This window comes from Canis lupus, chromosome 1 (assembly GCF_011100685.1).
Source record: "Canis lupus familiaris isolate Mischka breed German Shepherd chromosome 1, alternate assembly UU_Cfam_GSD_1.0, whole genome shotgun sequence".
Taxonomy (NCBI): Eukaryota; Metazoa; Chordata; class Mammalia; order Carnivora; family Canidae; genus Canis; species Canis lupus.
The window spans coordinates 89,922,094-89,942,007 of NC_049222.1; the positions used below are offsets into that span (position 1 = coordinate 89,922,094).

At 41.9% G+C, this 19,914-nt stretch overlaps 1 protein-coding gene across 1 annotated transcript in view; it reads left to right on the top strand.

The window, feature by feature from the left end:
* The window catches only part of DOCK8 (dedicator of cytokinesis 8), a 234,866-nt gene that overhangs the window by 101,290 nt on the left and 113,662 nt on the right, over positions 1-19,914 (top strand). The window contains 5 exon segments of the mRNA XM_038527147.1: positions 627-707; positions 2,007-2,166; positions 4,126-4,262; positions 8,233-8,326; positions 9,023-9,185. Coding sequence (XP_038383075.1) covers positions 627-707; positions 2,007-2,166; positions 4,126-4,262; positions 8,233-8,326; positions 9,023-9,185 — 635 coding nt within the window.

Consider the following 19,914-nt stretch of genomic DNA (forward strand, 5'->3'; position numbering starts at 1 on the left):
AGCTGCTCCATTCTAGTACTTTGCATTTCTGTCCATGTCTGTTAAATCCAGAGAAGTGGCCCTAATAGGAACTACAAAGGAGACAATTATAGATAATTTATTCTGTTCATTTATTCATTTTGTGGAAGATTTTAGTTCCCAACCTGACTTTTATGGAGGGCATATCTCTTTTTTACATTGTAAGCAATAATAAAGAAAATGAGCTTTTCACTTCTTACAATATGTCTCATGGGTTCTGTTTTATAAAATAACTTTTATTGCATTTTTTTATTGTAGGCATAAGACATGTTTATGGTTTAAAAATAGAGAATACATTTAAGCAATGGGAAGAAGATAAAAATAGCACATAATCTCACCATACAAAGATAACTATTATTAACATTTGCTGTGTATCTACTGTCATCCTTTGGATATGCCTTTATGATTTTTTTTTTATAAAACTGTGTAATACTTCTTTATGCTAATTTTTCAGCTGATTTTTTTTAGTCAAAAACTATAGAGCATGAACATCCTCCCATCATCAGCTATTGTCATAAAATGTCATTTTGATGGTTGCATTGATGCCATTATATGGATATAATTCATGAGTGTTATTTATTTATTTATTGTTTGTTTATTGTTGGCAGATTGAGAAAGTCCTTCAGCAGGGAGAGATTGGAGACTGTGCAGAACCCTACATGGTCATCAAAGAAGGTGATGGTGGAAAGGTATGGTATTTTGGCTATCACTAAATGGTGACATCTTAGAATAAACAGGTATTTTTCGGGAGTATCACAAAATAGTGAAATAGTGTCCATAATATGTCCCCATATGGGACAATAATAAATTGTGTCTTAAAAAGTGAGAAAAGGAAACTGGAGGCACCTGGATGGCTCAGTGCCGGAGCATCTGCCTTTGGCTCAGGGTGTGATTCCAGGGTCCTGGGATCGAGTCCTGCATCAGGCTCCCCACAGGAAGCCTGCTTCTCCCTCTGCCCATGTCTCTGCCACTCTCTCTGTGTTTCTCATGATAAATAAATAAATAATCTTTTAAAAAAATGAAAGAAAGGGAAACTGGCCATTGATGATAATTTTTTAAAGAAATAAATTTGTGAATTCAATAGTGTCTAAGAAAACTTGGCTGACACACATAATCCACATTCTGTTGTCGTGGTACTAAGGCTTTGACCCAGGTTGGGATGGCCACACAAACCTCATGAAATTAAATACTGCCAGAGCTCTGCTGTGCTTCCTCAGCAATACTAGCCAATTTCCAAATATCCTTTCTGGTGTGGAGATTTGGGAATTGGCTGAGACTTCCATACATCATAAATTCATTAGGACAATATGGGTCCTAAGGCTGTGATAAGGGCATATTTTCTCAGCACCTATTTACAAAGGTTTCCAATGTGACTTTTAAAACATGGCCTTTCTGGAAGAAGACTTGGCTAATCAGCATCCTGCTCCAGACTCATAAATTTCAAATAAGATTTACTGGACTCACAACACTTATTTTTTAAAAACCTACCTTCTCTTTGGAACTTAGAAAGAATACCCTGGAAGTGTTGTCAACCTAAGAAGGAAGTAGTTAGCAACCTTTATAGATTTTTCTGAAGTTTCCCAAGGCAACTTTTGAAAAACAGGCTCTCTTGAAAGCTTGGTAGATAATATATAAAAATTTTCATTCCAAAATTTTGTTGTGCAAATCCAAGTCTTGTAACTAGCCCCTAAAAGCACTCGTCGGTTAGCTGGTATAACAAGTGTTGGACATTTTGGGGGTGGGGCGGTGAAGGTATATTTAATAATTGAATGTTGACTTTCTTTAAGTTTAAAGAAAACATTTCTGATCTATATTCTCTTATCAGCTAGACTTCTAGCCTGCATTGTATCATTTTCCTGCCCATTCACTCTTTTGAATTAATAGGAAAGGGATTTTGGAGATGGCTGTCATATTGATGGCAGAAACTGTTGCCTTGGTGCTGGCACCATATTGTTTGTTTCTGCTTGTCTCTTTCTACTTTCCTCTAGAGTAAAGAAAAGATCGAAAAACTAAAACTTCAAGCTGAATCCTTCTGCCAGCGTTTGGGGAAATACCGAATGCCTTTTGCCTGGGCTCCCATAAACTTATCAAGTTTTTTCAATTTCTCCACCCTGGACAGGGAGGTAACCGATGTGGAATCCATGGTTGGTAAGATTTTCAACTGCAGTGGGAAGGGGAGGGGTCCCCAGTGTACTGACTCTGAGGTCAGCTGCTTGTTAATGGGGGCTCAGGGTACAGTAAGGTGTGGAGAGTGGGAAGGAAGGAGAGAAATATGAAACACTATTATGACTGACTTACAAATGTTTGATTGGACAGTGATCCCCAAAACAATTACTGTGAATATTTGTGGAGCTTAAATCGCCTCTTACAGTAAAACCTTTGGTTTACAGTAAGAATTTTCTCAATACTTTGACATTTTAAAAAGTTAATTTTCAATAGCTACCTCTTTTCCAAAGTAAAATCTTTGAAATAACAAAGTATAAGTATCTATAGTGGGTTAAACAGTGACACCATGCTTGGCTCCTAAACATAAGAAAAGCCACTGTCTCAGGAAAGCTTCAAAGGGCAAAACTCAGGTTTTTCAGCAAAATTAGTAGAAAATTATTATTATTATTATTATTATTTTTTGCTAAGTGCAATGCAAAAGTGGATGCCAGAAGAATAGTTGGTTACTGTTCCAATTTATTTAGTCTATTTCTCCTTTTCATCATCACACTCTGCATCTGAGTCATTAATTTCCTGAACCGTTGCGGTATGGAAATGTTCAAGAGGGTTCAGAGTTCTCAAGTTGACCCATCCCACTTGAGTATCTCATGTCCTCAGTGTCTTTGTGTCCAGCAAATATGTGAGGCTGTTCATGTTTCTCCTGCATTCCTAGGCCCTGCCTTTTCTGAAATGCCATTTTTCATGGGGGCCTGGAGGGAAGGGAATTTTGTCATTGCCGCTGCTTTTTTGGAATTATTGTTGTGTAATTACTGGTCAGAACTGCTGGGTTATTTCCGATTTACCAATAACAAATCGTATTTTAGTGCATCCTGACCTTCACCTGCAATGTGTGACTTTTTTTTTTTTCTAATGCTAACTTCTATGTAGACACGGGTAGCTTTATTTGAAAAGAATTATGCACAGATTTCAGAGTGCACCATAAACTAGATAATTCAGGTATAGAGTAATCTCCAGGTCAAGGATAAGTTAACCTGACTATTGAAGCTGCTTCTTAAGAAGCAACCAGAAAATGCAGTGCATTATACTGCTGCAGTATGGCAAGTTTAGGCGGGCAGTAGTAGCCAAAAGAAGTTCCAGTTCAGCGTCATGGCAAGAATTAAGGATAAGAGGTTATTCAAAGAGTGAGCTTGGCAACATTAGCATTCTAAACAATTTGACCGTTCAGCATGGAATCTGATTTTTGCAGTACAAAAGCCTGAAGTTCCCTTCCTCAATTCCAGAAGGGGATAACAAATAACTAAGCAGAGAATTGGGGACCCAGCCCAGGTGTGAGTGTGACTCAGGGTTCTAATCCCTATGGGACAAGGTCAACCAGGGAACCCAGTTCTGCCCCCTGCTGCATACAGAGAGAGCACAAAAATGCTCAGATTCAGAATGTACCCAGGCTAACAACCCCCCCCAGCATGTTTGGGTCACAGTCCCAAATGCTTTCAGGGGCATTTGAATGCATGGCTCTCCCCGTAGAATGCAATGTAAAAAAAAACAAAAGCAAATGCTTTTGGTTAAATAAAACTTATCTGCAGACCCAGGTCTGGCTGCAATGCAGGATCCTGCTGGGTGGCCTTCCCCAATCTCCATGTAGGAGGGAGATTGTGGCTCTTCATGGTCAGAGGAGGACTAGGGGCTCCAACAGGAGGACTGGGAAAGGTCAGGCCAGTGGAGGGAAATTTTCATTCAAAACAAGGATGGGCATGTTCAGTGTTCTCATTTCGTGATGTTAAACTTCTCTTTTATGTACCCTGAAACGAGGAGAACATTGTGTGTCAACTACGCTTCAAACGATACATTTTTTAAAACCTGTCTTTTATATGATAAAGTGCATGACTGCTGTGTATTCAAACAGAAAGACATGCTTTCGAATGATGATTGTCTTCCTTACAGGGAAAAGCTCTGTGGGTGAGCGGAGAACTTTGTCCCAGTCTAGAAGACTTTCTGAAAGAGCCCTGTCCTTGGAAGACAATGGGGTCGGGTCCAACTTCAAGCCCACGACCATTGCCGTGAACAACTTTTTCAAGCAGGTATGTCTTCCCATTCCAGCATGTCTGAATTTCTCCCCTGAATGGCATGAGTGTTGGAGCCCAAAGGGGAAGTGTATATAGTGATGAAGGGAGCAAGTGGGGATGCCCGGGTGGCTCAGCAGTTTAGCGCCTGCCTTTGGCCCAGGGCCTGATCCTGGAGTCCTGGGATCGAGTCCCACGTTGGGCTCCTGGCATGGAGCCTGCTTCTCCCTCCTCCTGTGTCTCTGCCTCGCTCTCTCTATGTCTATCATGAATAAATAAATAAATAAATAAATCTTAAAAAAAAAAAAAGAAGGGTGCAAGTTAGTTAACCTCACCAATCCTCAATTTCATTACCTGCAAAACAGTAACAATGGTGCTTGCTTTGTTAGGGCAGTTGGGAGTGTTAGATGGCATGAGGTGTGTAAAGCTCTTCTCATAGTGACTGGGGTATACAGGTGCTAAATGAGTGTTGGCTCATTTCTTGACAAAAGGATCCATTCCCACTAATGCAGACTCTCCTATTTGAGCTCTCATTGTCAGTTCATTGATTGGGCTATTAAAACCATCTGGCCTGAAATATCTCTTTCTCTCTGGTCTCGGGGTTTCCTGGCCCAGCTATTGTCCTTCTCACCCCTATTCTTTCTGTAGGCTTTCCACATTTCTGCCATATTTACTTGCTCATAGAGGGTGACCATTGCAAATTATGCTCTTAGTTCAATAGACATTGAGGTTATTTAAAAATCAGAGAACTTCTTAGAGTAATCGACTTCATAGAGACGAAAAGTAGGCTGATGGTTGCCAGAGGCTGGGGCAAGAGCAGAATGAGGAGTTGCTGTTTAATAGATAAAGAGTTTTAGTCTGGGATGATGAAAGAGTTCTGACTGTACATTTAACAACTGTAAATGTTGTACACTCAGAAAAAGTTAAGATGGTACTGTTCGTATTATGTATATTTTACTACAAACAAACAAATTTGACTTAGACTTGGTTTGACTCTGCCTTGGAAGATTCTCCATAGCTCAAGCAGTCTTCCTGAAGCACTTCAAGGGCTTGTGTTAATAATCCCAAATGCAAAAGTGAATGCTGGGGGTTGGAGGTGTGCCATGCCACATAATAGAAGTAGCATGAGACTAAAAGGGTTTCTATTTGGAATATAACCCTTCCTATTATATTACCTTGGGGCTGGGTCAAAGTACTTAACTGACTTCTCATCTGTACTTGGGAATAAAACCTACCTACCCACCTACCTACCTTCCTTCCTGGGCTATTGGATTAGAGCTCTTGCCTTTGAATCCTGGGCAGAGTACCTGTCCCTTGTAGGCACTTGGAGAGTAGTATTTCTGTTTAGCCTTCTTAATCAAGACAAATGTGAAGAGAGCAGCTCGGATGGCTCAGCGGTTTAGGGCTGCCTTCAGCCCAGGGTGTGATCCTGGAGACCCGGGATTGAGTCCCACATCAGGCTCACTGCATGGAGCCTGCTTCTCCCTCTGCCTGTGTCTGTGCCTCTCTCTCTCTCTGTGTCTCTCATGAATAAATAAATAAAATCTTAAAAAAAAAAAACTGATGAGATCCCATTGTGAAATATATATTTTACCATCAGATTAAAAAAAAAAAAGACAAATGTGAAGAAAATAAGGTTAGAAAAAAGATGGAAAGATGCTTTCTCTGTCTTTAAATCTTTGAAGAATGAAGTAACCTTATTCTGTATTGTTCCAGAGCATAAAACAAGCATTAGGGGATTTAAGTTACAGGAGGAAAATCTTTTGGCCTAGATAGTCAATGGTCAAACAGCCTTCCATAGAAGGATTGTTGAGAGGCTGGAGGACAGTAAGTTGAGAGTGGCAGAGAAGGAATTATTTTTCTTACAAAAGTCATCTTTATTTTATTATACTCTAATTCAGTAATCTGATCTAATTGCAGATTTATGGTCAGTCTTTTGTTTCTTGTTTATGCAATGTCCCTAGAAGCAAATTTTTAATTGTCTGGCTTAGCCTGTGACAGACCAAATGGACAAATCAACCCATAGAATGGCAGCATTTTATCGAACACTTAGACCCAGAAGCACTCTTCTGAATGCCTTCAGTATTAAGTAAACTCGTGTGTTCTTTTAAGCAATCCTTTGAGGGAGGCTCCATTATTATCCCATTTTTCCAACAAAGAAATAAGCATAGGGAATGCAAAGTCATGATATAGAAGAACTAAATAACATAATTGATGAGGCATGTCAAGTTGATACACTGAAATCTCTACCCTGAAAAGAATGGATGCATTTTCTTTTTAATCATCCATGGAGCAGTCTTTATTTTAATTAGTTAATTAATTAATGACTTTCCTTACAAGTGTACTACTTAATCCCTATCACCCATTTCACCCATCCCCTACCTACCACTCCTCTGGTAGCCATAGTGTGTTCTCTAAAGTGAAGAATCTGTTTCTTGGGCAGCCCGGGTGGCTCAGCGGTTTAGCCCAGCCTTCCGCACAGGGTGTGATCTTGGAAACCTGGGTCGAGTCCCATGTCAGGTTCCCTGCATGGAGCCTGCTTCTCCCTCTGCCTGTGTCTCTGCCTCTCTCTCTCTCTCTCTCTCTCTCTGTCTCTGTCTCTCATGGATAAATAAATAAAATCTTTAAAAAAAATCTGTTGCTTGTTTTGCCTCTTTTTCTCCCTCTTTGTTCATTTGTCTTGTGTCTTAAATTCCACATGTGACTAAAATCATACGGTGTTTGTCTTTCTCTAACTGACTTATTTTGCCTGGCATTATATCCACTAGTTCCATCCATGTCATTGCAAAAAGTAAGATTTCATTCTTTCTGGTGGCTGAGTAGTATTCCATAGTATAGATACCACATCTTCTTTATCCATTCATTGGGAGACATTTGAACTACTTCCATAATTTGGGTGTTGTGAATAATGCTGTTATAAATGTAGGAGTGCATGGATCTCTTTAAATTACTGCTTTTGTAATTTGGGGGTAAGCACTCAGTAGTTTGATTACTGGGTCATAGGGTAGTTCTATTTTTTAACTTTTTGAGGAAACTCCGTACACAGTGGCTGCACCAGTTTGCATTCCCACCAACAATGCATGAAGGTTCTTTTTTCCCCACATCCTTGTCAACACTTGTTGTTTCTTGTGTTTTTGATTTTAGCCATTCTGACCAGTGTAAAGTGATATCTCATTGTGGCTTTGATTTGCATTTCCCTGATGATGAGTGATATTGAACATCTTTGCTTGTGTCCATTGGTCAAATGGATGTCTTCTTTGGAAAAATGGCTATTCATGTCTTCTGCCCATTTTTTAATTAGACTATTCGTTTTTTGAGTGTCAAATTTTATAAATTCTTTATGTATTTTGGATACTAACCCTTTATCAAATATGTCACTTGCAAAGATCTCCCATTCTGTATAGATTGTCTTTTAGTTTTGTTGAGTGTTTCCTTCACTGTGCAGAGGCTTTTCATTTTGATGTAGTCCCAATAGTTTGCTGTTGTTTCTTTTACCTCAGTAGGCATATCTAGAAAGATTTTGCTATGGCCAGTCAATGTCAGTGAAATTTACTGCCTGTGCTTTCTTCAAAAATTTTTATGGTTTCAACTCTCACATTTAGATCTTTGTCCATTGAGTTTATTTTTATGTATGGTGTAAGGAAGTGATCCATTTTCATTCTTTTGCATGTACCTGTCCAGTTTTCCCAACACCTATTTGTTGAAGAGACTTTTTCCCATTGGATATTCTTTCTTCCTTTGTTGAAGATTAGCCCTATAATTGTGGGTTTATTTCTGGGTTTTCTGTTCTATTCCATTGATATATGTGTCTAGGAAGGAATATTTGACAAGAGGTTGAACTAAATTATTTCAGCATTGGCCATAATCCTAATTTCTATGAAAAGTGTGTTAGAATAAAACTTAAAGATCAAAATCTTCCTGGAAGTTATTGGCCCTACCCCAGGAGCCAGTGATGCATCTGTGATAACCTCGACTTTGCTTTTTTTAGGAGGGGGATCGCCTTAGTGATGAAGACTTATTCAAGTTTTTGGCTGACTACAAAAGATCTTCATCCTTACAGAGAAGAGTCAAGTCAATTCCAGGTGTGGATGGCTTGTCTTTTCCTCTCTAGCTGTGCCAAAGCCGTTTATGAGTAGACACATTATTTGTCTAATGCTACAGTTTATAAAATAATGTTTGCTAAGTGAAATGTGGGGTTTTGCGTTAGGAGTTAGAGTCTGAATTGGTCTACCTTTTTTGGAAAATCTATTAATATTTCTATCAAAGGAACATCATGCTTTAGAACCGGTTTCTCAGATAATCAGATAATTGTTTGAACAGAGGAGCCTCTTTTATCAAATAAAATTATTGTATGGAACCCCGTATAAAAAGAAAAATGAAAGTGAGATACTTTGGTAGAAGTTGAGGGCATCTTCCTTACTATCAGCTATAGGTCTTGAGGCACTTCTGCAGTACCTGGAGTACCAGGGAACCCAGTTTGAAAATGACTAATAGTTACTTAACCATATGCTATTATTGTGTGGTATTTTCAGAAGGAAGTTTAAAGATCCATTTCTATTCATTGTACAACTCCTTGCTTTTTAACTTCTAGAAATTAAATCCCAAAAGTTCTCATAACATAATTTTTCTCCAACTATAGGAAACTAGCTGGGAATTCCAAAACTCTTACATTCCCACTAATTATTCTATCATAAAAGAAATATAGTACAACAGTCTTTCTTGATTCCCATGTAACGTGATAGCATCTTTACTGAAATAGTCGTGTTTTCGCTCTTTAGGCTTGCTCAGACTGGAAATTTCTCCAGCTCCAGAGGTCATCAATTGCTGTCTGACTCCCGAAATGCTGCCAGTGAAACCTTTTCCTGAAAACCGGACACGTCCACACAAAGAGATTTTGGAATTTCCAGTCCGGGAGGTCTATGTCCCTCATACTGTGTATAGGTGAGAAACTAAGGCTCACAAGAAACCATGGAACTCACACTTAGAATTTTGTTTGGAGAACGCTCTCATTATCCTTCAACCAATCTTATGTCCTAAGTTTTGGGGGAAATGAAATAGGATGTTTATGTAACAATTATGGGTAATTGTTAGATCAGTTTCTAAAAATGGTTTATCTAATTTTATTTAACTTGAGCATGTTACTGTAGTCATAGCTGGTATTTGAGATTATAGTGGACATATTCCTTCCAGAAATGAAATAATCTTCCTAGTCATTACCTTGGTTTTCCTATGTGCAGAAGGGAGTATTAGGGAAAGAATAACATGATTTAAAATGTTCTTATCATCTAAAAGAAAGATTTTTAGCCCAAGACTAGCTCTGTCCAATAACATTTATAGCAGTGGTAGAAATCTTTATTATGCTTGTTGCCCAGTACAGGAGCCACTAACCAAATGCAGCTGTTCAGCATTTAAATTGTGGTTAGAGCAATGGAAGAATGGAAACTGTGATTTTATTTAACTTTTATTGATTTTACTTTAAAATCAAATAGCTGCAAATGGCTGGTGACGACCATATTGGGCAGCTTAGAGCTAGACAGTAAAGTCCTAAGAGGTTAGGTTGCCTTGGTTTCTTGGAGGCCGTTGCAGGGGGCTCTGAAGGAGCTTGTCCACACAAAGGCATTGCTGCTTGCATATTTTAGTTTTTATTTTGAGAAGATTTTTTACTTTTATTTATTTAAAATTTTAATTTCTTTATTAGAGAGAGAGCAAGAGCATGAGAAGGGTAGAGGGGGAAGGGGAGAACCAGACTCCCTGCTGAGCAGGGAACCCAATGCAGGACTCCATCCCTGGACCCCAGGATCATGACCTGAGCTGAAGGCAGATCTTTAACCAACTGAGTCACCCAGGTGCCCCTAGAGAAGATTTTTTAAATTGCAGAAGAATGTTATAACAAGTACCTTTTCTCCACCATCCAGAAATGACATTTGTTGTTTCTTGTATTTTAGATATGTGCACACATACATTCTTACTGGTTACCTTAAAGTCTCCTTTATCCCCGACCTGCAATCACAGACAGATTTCCACCTTGCTTCCCAAACACTGCTGTTATTATGAACTTGGATGGTTCTTTTCTTCTATTTTCTCTGGTTTCACATACACACATTAACACAGAATGGTATTATTTTTATATTCATTTAAAATGTACACAAATAGCTCTACACTCTAGTTACACTGCACTTTTCATACAACAGTATAATTTTTCTTTTTTGGTTATTATTGTGGATTCGTGGATTTTATTGTTTTGATGGGTTGTATTCCGTTATAATCATTATCCTACATAATTACCCAGATTTTCACAAATTTAACCAAGGGGAAGTCCTTAACAGCTTGTGTTTTGGAAATACTAATATAGGTTCAGATAGCAGTCACTTTTTAAAAAAATATTTATTTATTCATTCATTCATTCATTCATGATAGGCAGAGAGAGAGAGAGAGAGAGAGAGAGAGAGAGAGGCAGAGACACAGGCAGAGGGAGAAGTAGGCCGGGAGCCCGATGCAGGACTTGATCCTGGGACTCCAGGATTGAGCCCTGGGCCAAAGGCAGGCACCAAACCGCTGAGCCACCCAGGGATCCCCCAACAGCAGTCACTTTTTAATTGCTGTATAGTATTCCATTGTGTGAGGAGGCCATATTTTGTTTATCTGTTTCTTATTTTTCTATTGATAGACATTTATGTCTTTTTCCAGTTCAGGGAACTTACAGACACTGCAGTGAGAATCTTTGTCTTTGCCTCTTTGTGCACATGTGGGAGAGTCTCCTTAAGCAACGTGCCTAAAAGTTGAGGGGTGACAAGTGATACACATTTTCAGTTTTATTTCGTACTGCCCTTCCCCCCCAAATTGCACCAACTTGCAATCCTTCCAGCAGTATAAGTTAGCTCATTACCCCCCAGATCCTCACTCAGACTTCCCAGTAGGATGTGTGCAAATGTGGGACTGAAATGCAATGAATTTCTGAACTCACCCAGTTCCTACCGCCACATCTCCAGATGCACAAAATTGAGACCCAGGGAGGGTAAGTGGATAGCTCGTTGAAGTCAGACATTACAGGGACAAATACAAACAAGCATCCACTCAACTTAGAAACAGACCTTTCTATCAGTACTGTTATCTCCCCATTCTGAAGCCTCTCTTGATTATCTTTTCTCATTCCTTAAATATAAACTCAGCTCCACTCCCCCTTCCTAGATAAGTAAGAATTTCTGGGGTAGTGGTTTCAGCTCCCCATTCCCAAGAGGGAGATGAAGGCACGAAAATGTTTGCTTGGGGATGCTCTGTTTGTATCTTTTTAGACACCCGATCCTATAATTGGAAAAAGAAATGCTTGTGGCATTGGAATAAACTTGCATCAAATGAATTCTGTAGTCGTTCAACTTCTCCTCAGCATTTAATTACCCAGGGGAGGCATTTACAACTCTTTCTACTCCTGGCTGCAAACATTAGCCCTTAATTACATCACAGCAGGACTCAGAATGCATTAGTGCACCAGATAATTGGGAGATGTAGGAGTTCTAACAAGGACAAGTCTGGACAGACTCCTCTGAACCTGACTTGGCATCGTGTGAACAGGACCCACAGGTGCACAGTGATTGTTCTTTAGTTCTGCTGGACACTCTAGCCATGCCAAGTCCAGCCCATTAGGAACCAGGTCTCTAGTCCCCCTTCAGTGCCTTCTCTTGGCTCCTAGGCCACCATACTTTATAGCTTGTGTGAGGAAGGAGCCTAACCATGAAATTGGCTTTGAACCTCACTATGGGAAAGCATCAAGGAATTTGTAGGGCTTCTGGTCTAAATCTCTTATGTTCTTATTAAATGTTTAGTATTTCTGGAGCAGTCCTCACATGCTTTTGAGTGGTTCTGATTAGGTTGGTCTTCACAGCAACCCAGCCCTGGATGAATCTTGTCCCTCCAGTCCCATTTCACAAAACAGAAATGGCAGACTTGAGTCAGATCTGAACCGCGGGTTAGATGGGTGAGCTGACTGTTGGCCTTTGCTGACCTAGTCTGCTCATCTCTGTCCAAATTCCCATCCCCTTTGTGCCTTCTCATCTCCTTGTGCTTCAAGAGACCTGTAACATTGTGGCTTTTCTATCCCCTTCCCCTCCCATCAAAGTCTCTTTCCAAGCAAAGATCCCTAAACCTCTTTCCATTATGGTATGAATGGTGGGTCTGCCCTGAAGTCCTCTCTTGTCCCACAAATTCTTATCATTTCAGCAGGGACAGTGGTTCCTTTTTCTTTTAGAAAAGTTTTCCCTTGACTTAGTTGAATTCTGGGCATCATGCTATGGGTTTGGCACACAGGTGACCTTCCCTGTTCACGTGGCTGTGGTCTCTGATCCTGGTCACAGCCGCATCCCATTTCCAAAATCAAGGAAATGAAAATTAAAATTTACAGAGCTGGTAAATTCAGGCATAATTCCTTGTTTTATAGAGGGTCCATCTCATGAATTCAAACTATGGCCTGACTTGTAGAAATTTGATCTACCTGGGACTTGTGAAGGGATACATCTAGTGGTCCAGCAAGGACCACTTGCAGGACGCTTGCAGGATTTGAATTTCAAATTTATGTCATTTTCACCTGGGCTGCAAATCTCCCTTGGTGGAAGGGGCCCTTACCTGGGTCTAACAGCAGATGTTTTCTGGACTTGAATGGGAGTGGTGGCCAGAGCCACACATTAAAGGATTCTGATATGGGTGAGGCTTCAGTTTACCACCGTGTGGGTAGAACCCAGTAGAACTTATTTTTATGTCTCTAAAGGAGCATCTGTCACAGAGTCTCAAATAAAATGGGGTTAGGGTAGGCTGACATTGACTTCCTCTAGAGCCCTTTGGGCTTCTATCCAGAGCCACAGTCATTTAATAATCGTACTTCTGAATTGTATTTCTGACATGGCACTTAAATCCATATCTAGTAGGTCTGTGGCAGAGAGTATTACTTCCAGTTCTTTCTTTTGTGGTGAATTCTTCCTTAATTTTGTCCAGTGCAGAATGGCTTTTCAGAGTGTGCCTCAGCCATTTCTTCCAGGCTGCTTGTAGTGTGCAACCCCTTTCCATGGTAGGCGAGAATTTTGAGTCAGGAATGTGTGACGTATCACATGGGCTTTTGAAATCTTGACACAAACTGAGGTCATGCCTTTGAGGCCACTAGGACTGCTGAATCAAACTTCTGGCTCCTTTTTTTTTTTTTTTTTTAAAGATTTTATTTATTTATTCATGAGAGACAGAGAGAGGCAGAGACAGGCAGAGGAAGTAGTAGGATCTATGCCGGGAGCCCGACCTGGGACTCGATTCTGGGTTGCCAGGATCACACCCTGGGCTGAAGGTGGCGCTAAACCACTGAGCCACCTGGGCTGCCCTGGCTCTTTCTTTCTCTTGGGCTTCACCAGCCTGTGGACCACTCTTCTTGTGATGATGTGAGATGATGAAATCTGACATTGATTTCCTGTCCTCAATCCCCTCATTCCTCCCACCTCTTCAGGTACCCTCAGAGTCACCACCTTGGACCAAAAGGAGCAGCGTTCACACTGTACTCTCTGCGGCATCCACCTTGGTGCCTATGCTCTATTCAGAGTGCTTTAAGGAATAATCTAGATCAGTTATAGGAGTACCACACTGGGCTCCAGAAATATCCGCATGAGCCATCGCGGGGCAGTCACTTGGAAGAGACACACGTTCTGAGGGAATAGGCCAACTTCTAGAGCAAGAAGTGCTATTCCCAGGAATGCCAACGTCTCCCAAACTAGGAGCTTTGGCCATTTGTGTTGCCATGTGCAACCCCAAGGGGTAGAGGCCTGATGATAGACAAGCACTCTCTGACACAGACCCAGCCCAGACCCAGCCCATACCCTTTGCAAAGTCACAAGCAGGACAGTGATTCTGAAAGTAGAGCAGAACAGCTGGGAAAATGAGGTTGATCCACAGGATTATCCGCATCTGACTTTGGCGCTCCTTTCTCCATGGCCAGATTAAGAACACACTAGTTGTCAGCCCAGTGGCATGTTTGAGGCCACTCCTGGCTTATTTCCCAGGGCCCCCCACCCCACCCGCAGCTGGTGTTGGGGACACCAGCTGCTGCCTTCCGGCGGGGGCAGGAGGGGAACAGCGGGGCTGCCGCCGGGGCCCAGCCTGACCTTTCAGGGCACCTGGTCCTGCGGCTTCCACGGGGGTGTGTGTGGAGATCACAGGCGCTGAGGTTGTAATGAGCTTGTTAACCTCCTTGCCGTCCCTTTAGCTGGTGATTATATCAGAGAAAGGCGCAGAAAGTGCGTTTTCATCTCTTATCCCAGCCCTCCAAAGGCTCTGAGGCCTTTTTATCCAATTAGCCGACTTGCTGTGGAGGACTGTGCTTGCTGAGAACAAGTATATCAGTTAGAACATGATTTCTTTGATGGATAATGAGCTGTTTTCAGGCCTCCTCCTATTTAGCAGAATGTTCTCAGACCAGCAGTCTGCATTCCCCAAAGCTCGCCTGATGTCTGCTTTAACAGGGAGGTGCCTCCCATATCACGGGGGGAGCAGGATGTTGAAAACTGCCGTCAGAGCTGCATCCCACAGAGGTAAAGAGAATGGGACAGGACCAGTGTGCGAGCTAATCCTGAATGGGTGTCTGAAAGCTAAAATTTAGTGAATAGGATTTATAAGAGAAGGAATGAACCAGAGATAATTCTGGATGAGGTGGTTAGGAAGGAGCCCGGGCTTGGAGAGTAGAAGGTGTCCTTGAGAGAGACTTTTATTTGGTCCAAGAAAATGGACTCCTAATCTGAGCTTAGCTGGCTGTATATCCAGACTGGATCTTTTCAGTGCTGTGTGCTGGGGTCTGGGGGTATCTCAGAGTCGGCTGTGGAGAATTAGAAAAAGGTGCAAATATCCAGCCCCACCTGGAGACCCTGCTACAGAGGGCCAAGCAACTCTATCCACCTGACTTGGGAATTGATCCCAGCTTATGTTGGATTATCAGGTGAGATGAGTTTGGCAAAGACCAAGTCCTGGGGTAGGAAATTGCTCCACATGAGGACAGTGTTTTTTATAGCGCAATATGCTCAGATGCCGTTAATACTCCCAACATCATTGCTAATGAACAACTGGTGGTTTCTGATGTGATTGGCCTTGGTGTAAATCACCATCAAACAGTACCTTCCTTATATAACTATCAAAATGATAACTCCCCATTCTTTTTGTGTCTTGAGTTGTTTGGATTTATCTTGGAACACATAATCTATTCTGATGGCTCTAAATTATTAAAGTACAAAAATGCAAAGTGAAAATTCTCTCTCCCTCTCCTGACTTCTAGTTATCCAATACCTTCCTTGGGGACAAGCTTTTAAATATGTGTGTGTGTGGGTATCTGTGTGTGTGTGTGTGTGTGTGTGTGTGTGTGTATACACATTTATATTTACATATTATATATAATATATGCATATATAAAATATAAATGTATATATAAATATATATATGATCTTATTCGCTTACTTATTCTACAAATATTGAGTGCCTCCAGTGTTCCAGGCCCTTTTCTAAACACTAGAGAAATAACTAGTGAACAAAATAGATGAAAATCATGTAAATTCCACAGTTCAATCCTATTCTGACCCTTGGAAACAACCATTTTTATCAAAGTGTATCCTTCCAGAGATAAATGATGTCTGTACAAGCCAATATAGCCCTGGTATTTGTCCTTTCACAATGCAAGTATAGCAAAATCTCCACACTGTTCTGCATCTTGATTTCTCATTGAATATTGGATTTTGGAGAGCACTTGTATATGAATACAAAAAATTGCCTCCTCTTTTACAGCGGCGCTGAATCTCATTTAGAAGTATCATGATTTACTTAACCCATGACAATGAGCTTCTAAGGTGTTACCAGTCTTTTGTAACAAATGATGTTACACTGAAAAAGAAATCTCACATAACTTTTCACACCTGTGCAAGCATATTTATTGGCGAAATTTCTCCTATTCATCCTTTAAAGAGATGTTGAAAGAACTCTGCCTTACAGGCAGCCCTAAAACCCAGGCCTTGGTTTTACTAGCCTTAGCAAGCAGTTGCTTGTGGAATACAAACATTATTATAAACAAGCATTTTATTTAGAACAACAGTGCAAGACAGGCAAAAGCAAAGTGAATCCCTGGTGCCTGAATCATCCAAATACTTAAGTCCCCGTATGTGACATCGCTGTGGCAAGTTGGTCTCAGTAATAAACGCAGAACACAATCCCACTCTTCTGATGCCTTGCTCCAAAACTCAGTTGTCCTCCTCCTTTTCAGAATGAAAGAGATCTGGAGGGGAGCCAGCGACCTAAGGTGACTTAGCAACAATCAATCGCAGCTTTTGCCAAGCCAGCCTTCGAGTTCAACATTCGACCACTTGAGGGCACAATTTGCTCACTTTCTAGGTGCCCACACAGCCAGTTACTTTTTTTCCATTACAAAGCAGATAGAGTCATGATTTATTAAAGGAAAACACACACTTTATCTTTTTGCCCTTGAAGCGCAGGACGGAGAGAAACTGAGAAGTATTCCAATGTCCCGAGAGACTGCTACTGTCATTTGGGGGGGGGGGGGAGGCAAAGACATATTCTGACCGGTCAAGTTCTTTCATTCAGGAAATCATGATCTTAGAAACCTGGCACATTTTGGAGCCCCATGTTGTGCATCTGAAACTAATGCCACGTTGCATGGCAACAGTACTCAAAAAATTGTTTGAAGAAAGGATGAGGGGCGGTGAGGAAATGTCATGGAGGAGGTCGTGTGTGCGGTGATGGCCCCGATTGCACAGTCCCACAGTCGTCCACCATGCGTGAGGGTGACCGTCGTCAGGAAGGATCCCGCTCTGTCCACTGAATGGTGGTGTCATTCTTCCCTCGGGTCCTTTATCCAGCACCCAGCAGGCAGGTTCATGCAGCATCCTGTTTGGACACGAGCAGGGAGCATAAGGTTGATGAAGCAGAAGCACCAGGGAAACGGCGCTGAAAATAAAGCAGCTCTGGGCCTGCATTTGATTATGATGGTGAACAGTGAGCCTGGGTTAGAAGGAGCCTCCTAAAAATCAGAACACGCTCTTTCTTTGATTTTGAGACTTCGGTTTTTAAAAAATTATTATTTTCAAATTGGTTATTTGAAGTGCTTTGCCTTCTGACGAGCTATCCTTTAGGGGTATTGTTTCCTTTTGCTTCCCTTGCCATGCAGTGGAAAACAGCTTCTTTCCTTTTTAGCTTTCTCCTGCTCAGTTCTGACCTCCTCATGTGCTTTATAGATGATCCGGAGTGAGAATTCCCCTGCTCTTCCCGCGACAGGTTTGGCCATCTCTAAAGCAGGTGTGTGTGTGTGTGTGGGGGGGGGGGGGGTTGTTTTTTAAGATTTTATTTATTTATTCATGAGAGAGACACAGAGAGAGAGGCAGAGGCTTAGGCAGAGGGAGAAGCAGGCTCCCTGCGGGGAGCCCAATGTGGGACTCGATCCCAGGACCCTGGGATCACGCCCTGGACTGATGAAGGCAGACACTCAATCACTGAGCCAACTGGGTGTCCCTAAAGCACAGATGTTTTAACAGCTCCCACTCATGATAGAGGTCCTGTGGCTTCAAGGCCTCAGACCCGGTGCCCCTGACCCTTCTCAACAGAAGTCACAATGCCCTGGGTCCAAATGTTAGATCTTCCCAGGGGACAGAGTGGGGTAGGGGTTGGGGCAGGGCAGGCTAGCCCCCCCAGCACACAGTAAAATAGACTTTACTATTTTAAATTTTGCTGCTGTAAATTCAACTACCAATAGCTCAGTAGTAGGAAAGGACTCAGTTTTACCGGGTCAGAAGGTAATTTCTAAAAATGATCATCAGTCAGAATTCATGTATCTTTTATAATTAAAAGATGGATTTCCTTTATCTGCAGGCCTAAATGCCAAAATGGTCATAAAACTAAAAATGTGTCAGTTCTACCTCATTTGCTTTAGGTTCTTTGTTTGACAGCCTAAAAAGGTAAACTGCCCAGTGGGGAGGGGCACCTGGGTGGCTCAGTTGGTTAAGCATCTGCCTTGGGCTCAGGTCATGATCCTGGAGTCCTGGGATCAAGTCCCGCATAGGGCTCCCTGCTCAGCAGAGAGCCTGCTGCTGCGCATTCTCTCTCTCTCTCTCTCTCTCTCTCTCTCTCCCTCTCTCCCTCTCCTTCTGCTGCTCCCCCTGCTTTTGTGCGTGCTCTCTCTCTGCCAAATAAAGATTTTTGAAAAATAAAAGGTAAACTGAGATCCACACAGCAGTGTAGAAATAGAAACATTGTAGTTTAATAAGGATAATGGTCGAAGAATTCAACTTCCTGGCTCCTTTGAATTATTTTATTATTTTATTTTTTTAAAGATTTTATTTGTTTATTCATGAGAAACACAGAGAGAGAAAGAGAGGGGCAGAGACACAGGCAGAGGGAGAAGCAGGCTCCATGCAGGAAGCCCGACGTGGGACTCGATCCCGGGTCTCCAGGATCAGGCCCTGGGCCAAAGGCGGGCGCCAAACCACCGGGCCAACAGGACTGCCCATCCTTTGAAAGATTTGAAAGAGATTTCAATGTCGAAGGTTAAAAATCCCACACTGAGGGCAGCCCAGGTGGCTCAGCAGTTTAGTGCTGCCTTCAGCCCAGGGATCGAGTCCCACGTCGGGCTCCCTGCATGGAGCCTGCTCTTTCTCTACCTCTCTCTCTCTCTCTGTGTGTGTGTCTCTCATGAATAAATAAATAAATAATCTTAAAAAAAATCCTACACTGAGCAATAAAAACATCTCGAAGCTCATTTCTCAACTTTTCTTAGAGTTTCAGGTTTTAAAACCACACCTGTGGTTCCTTTGCCCCTCACCACTTTCTTCATGGGGGTGACATTAGTGGTGTTTTCTCTCCTATTAAAGTCCCAAGACCAGTGCAGCAGCTCCTCTGAGATCCTGCCTTAGATTCACAGATAGGACGTGGGCTAGTTCCTTCGTGTTATTCATAGATTTGCATTGTTGCCACGTCAGGCTGCTAGTTCACGCCCTGCCAGAGTGACACACACAGATGGGCCCTTATTCCATTTCACCTTTGAGAAAATTGAAAAAGAGAGAGGGAGAGAGAGAGAAATGCAAAAGCCTTAGCTCACCCCAAGTTCAGAATTGTGTTCTCTCTGTTCCTCCTTGCACTACTGGTCTTTGCTTATCCTGATGGAACAACTTTTTGCTTCACCACCGTTGAGCTGGGTGCCGCCAAAGTGCACACCATCCAGGACCCTTGGATGCTCCTATAATTCTCTTGTAACCTCAATGGGATCTTCCCAGGGAGGAGAGGAAGAGGGAAAGATGGTGATTCACTTTCCTGCGATGGGCTTTCTCTCACCGTCCTCGCCAGCCTCCCCACACGTGAAGGCGTAGATTGATGGCTGCTTTCTCTTTTGTAAAAAACAAACTTCAAATTAATGGTCTGTCCTTACTTGGTGAAAAAGCAAACCGAGAACACTTAGGATCCCCAGCCTCTTCCTGCAATAATATTTTGAAACCAATGAAATTTTGTTGAGATTAAACATAAAAAGCAGCTTTAAAAAAATATTTATTCATAAGAGACACACAGAGATAGGCAGAGACCTAGAGAGAGAAGCAGGCTCCCTGCGGGGAGCCCAATGTGGGACTCAATCTCCAGGCTCTGGGATCACAACCTGAGGCAAAGG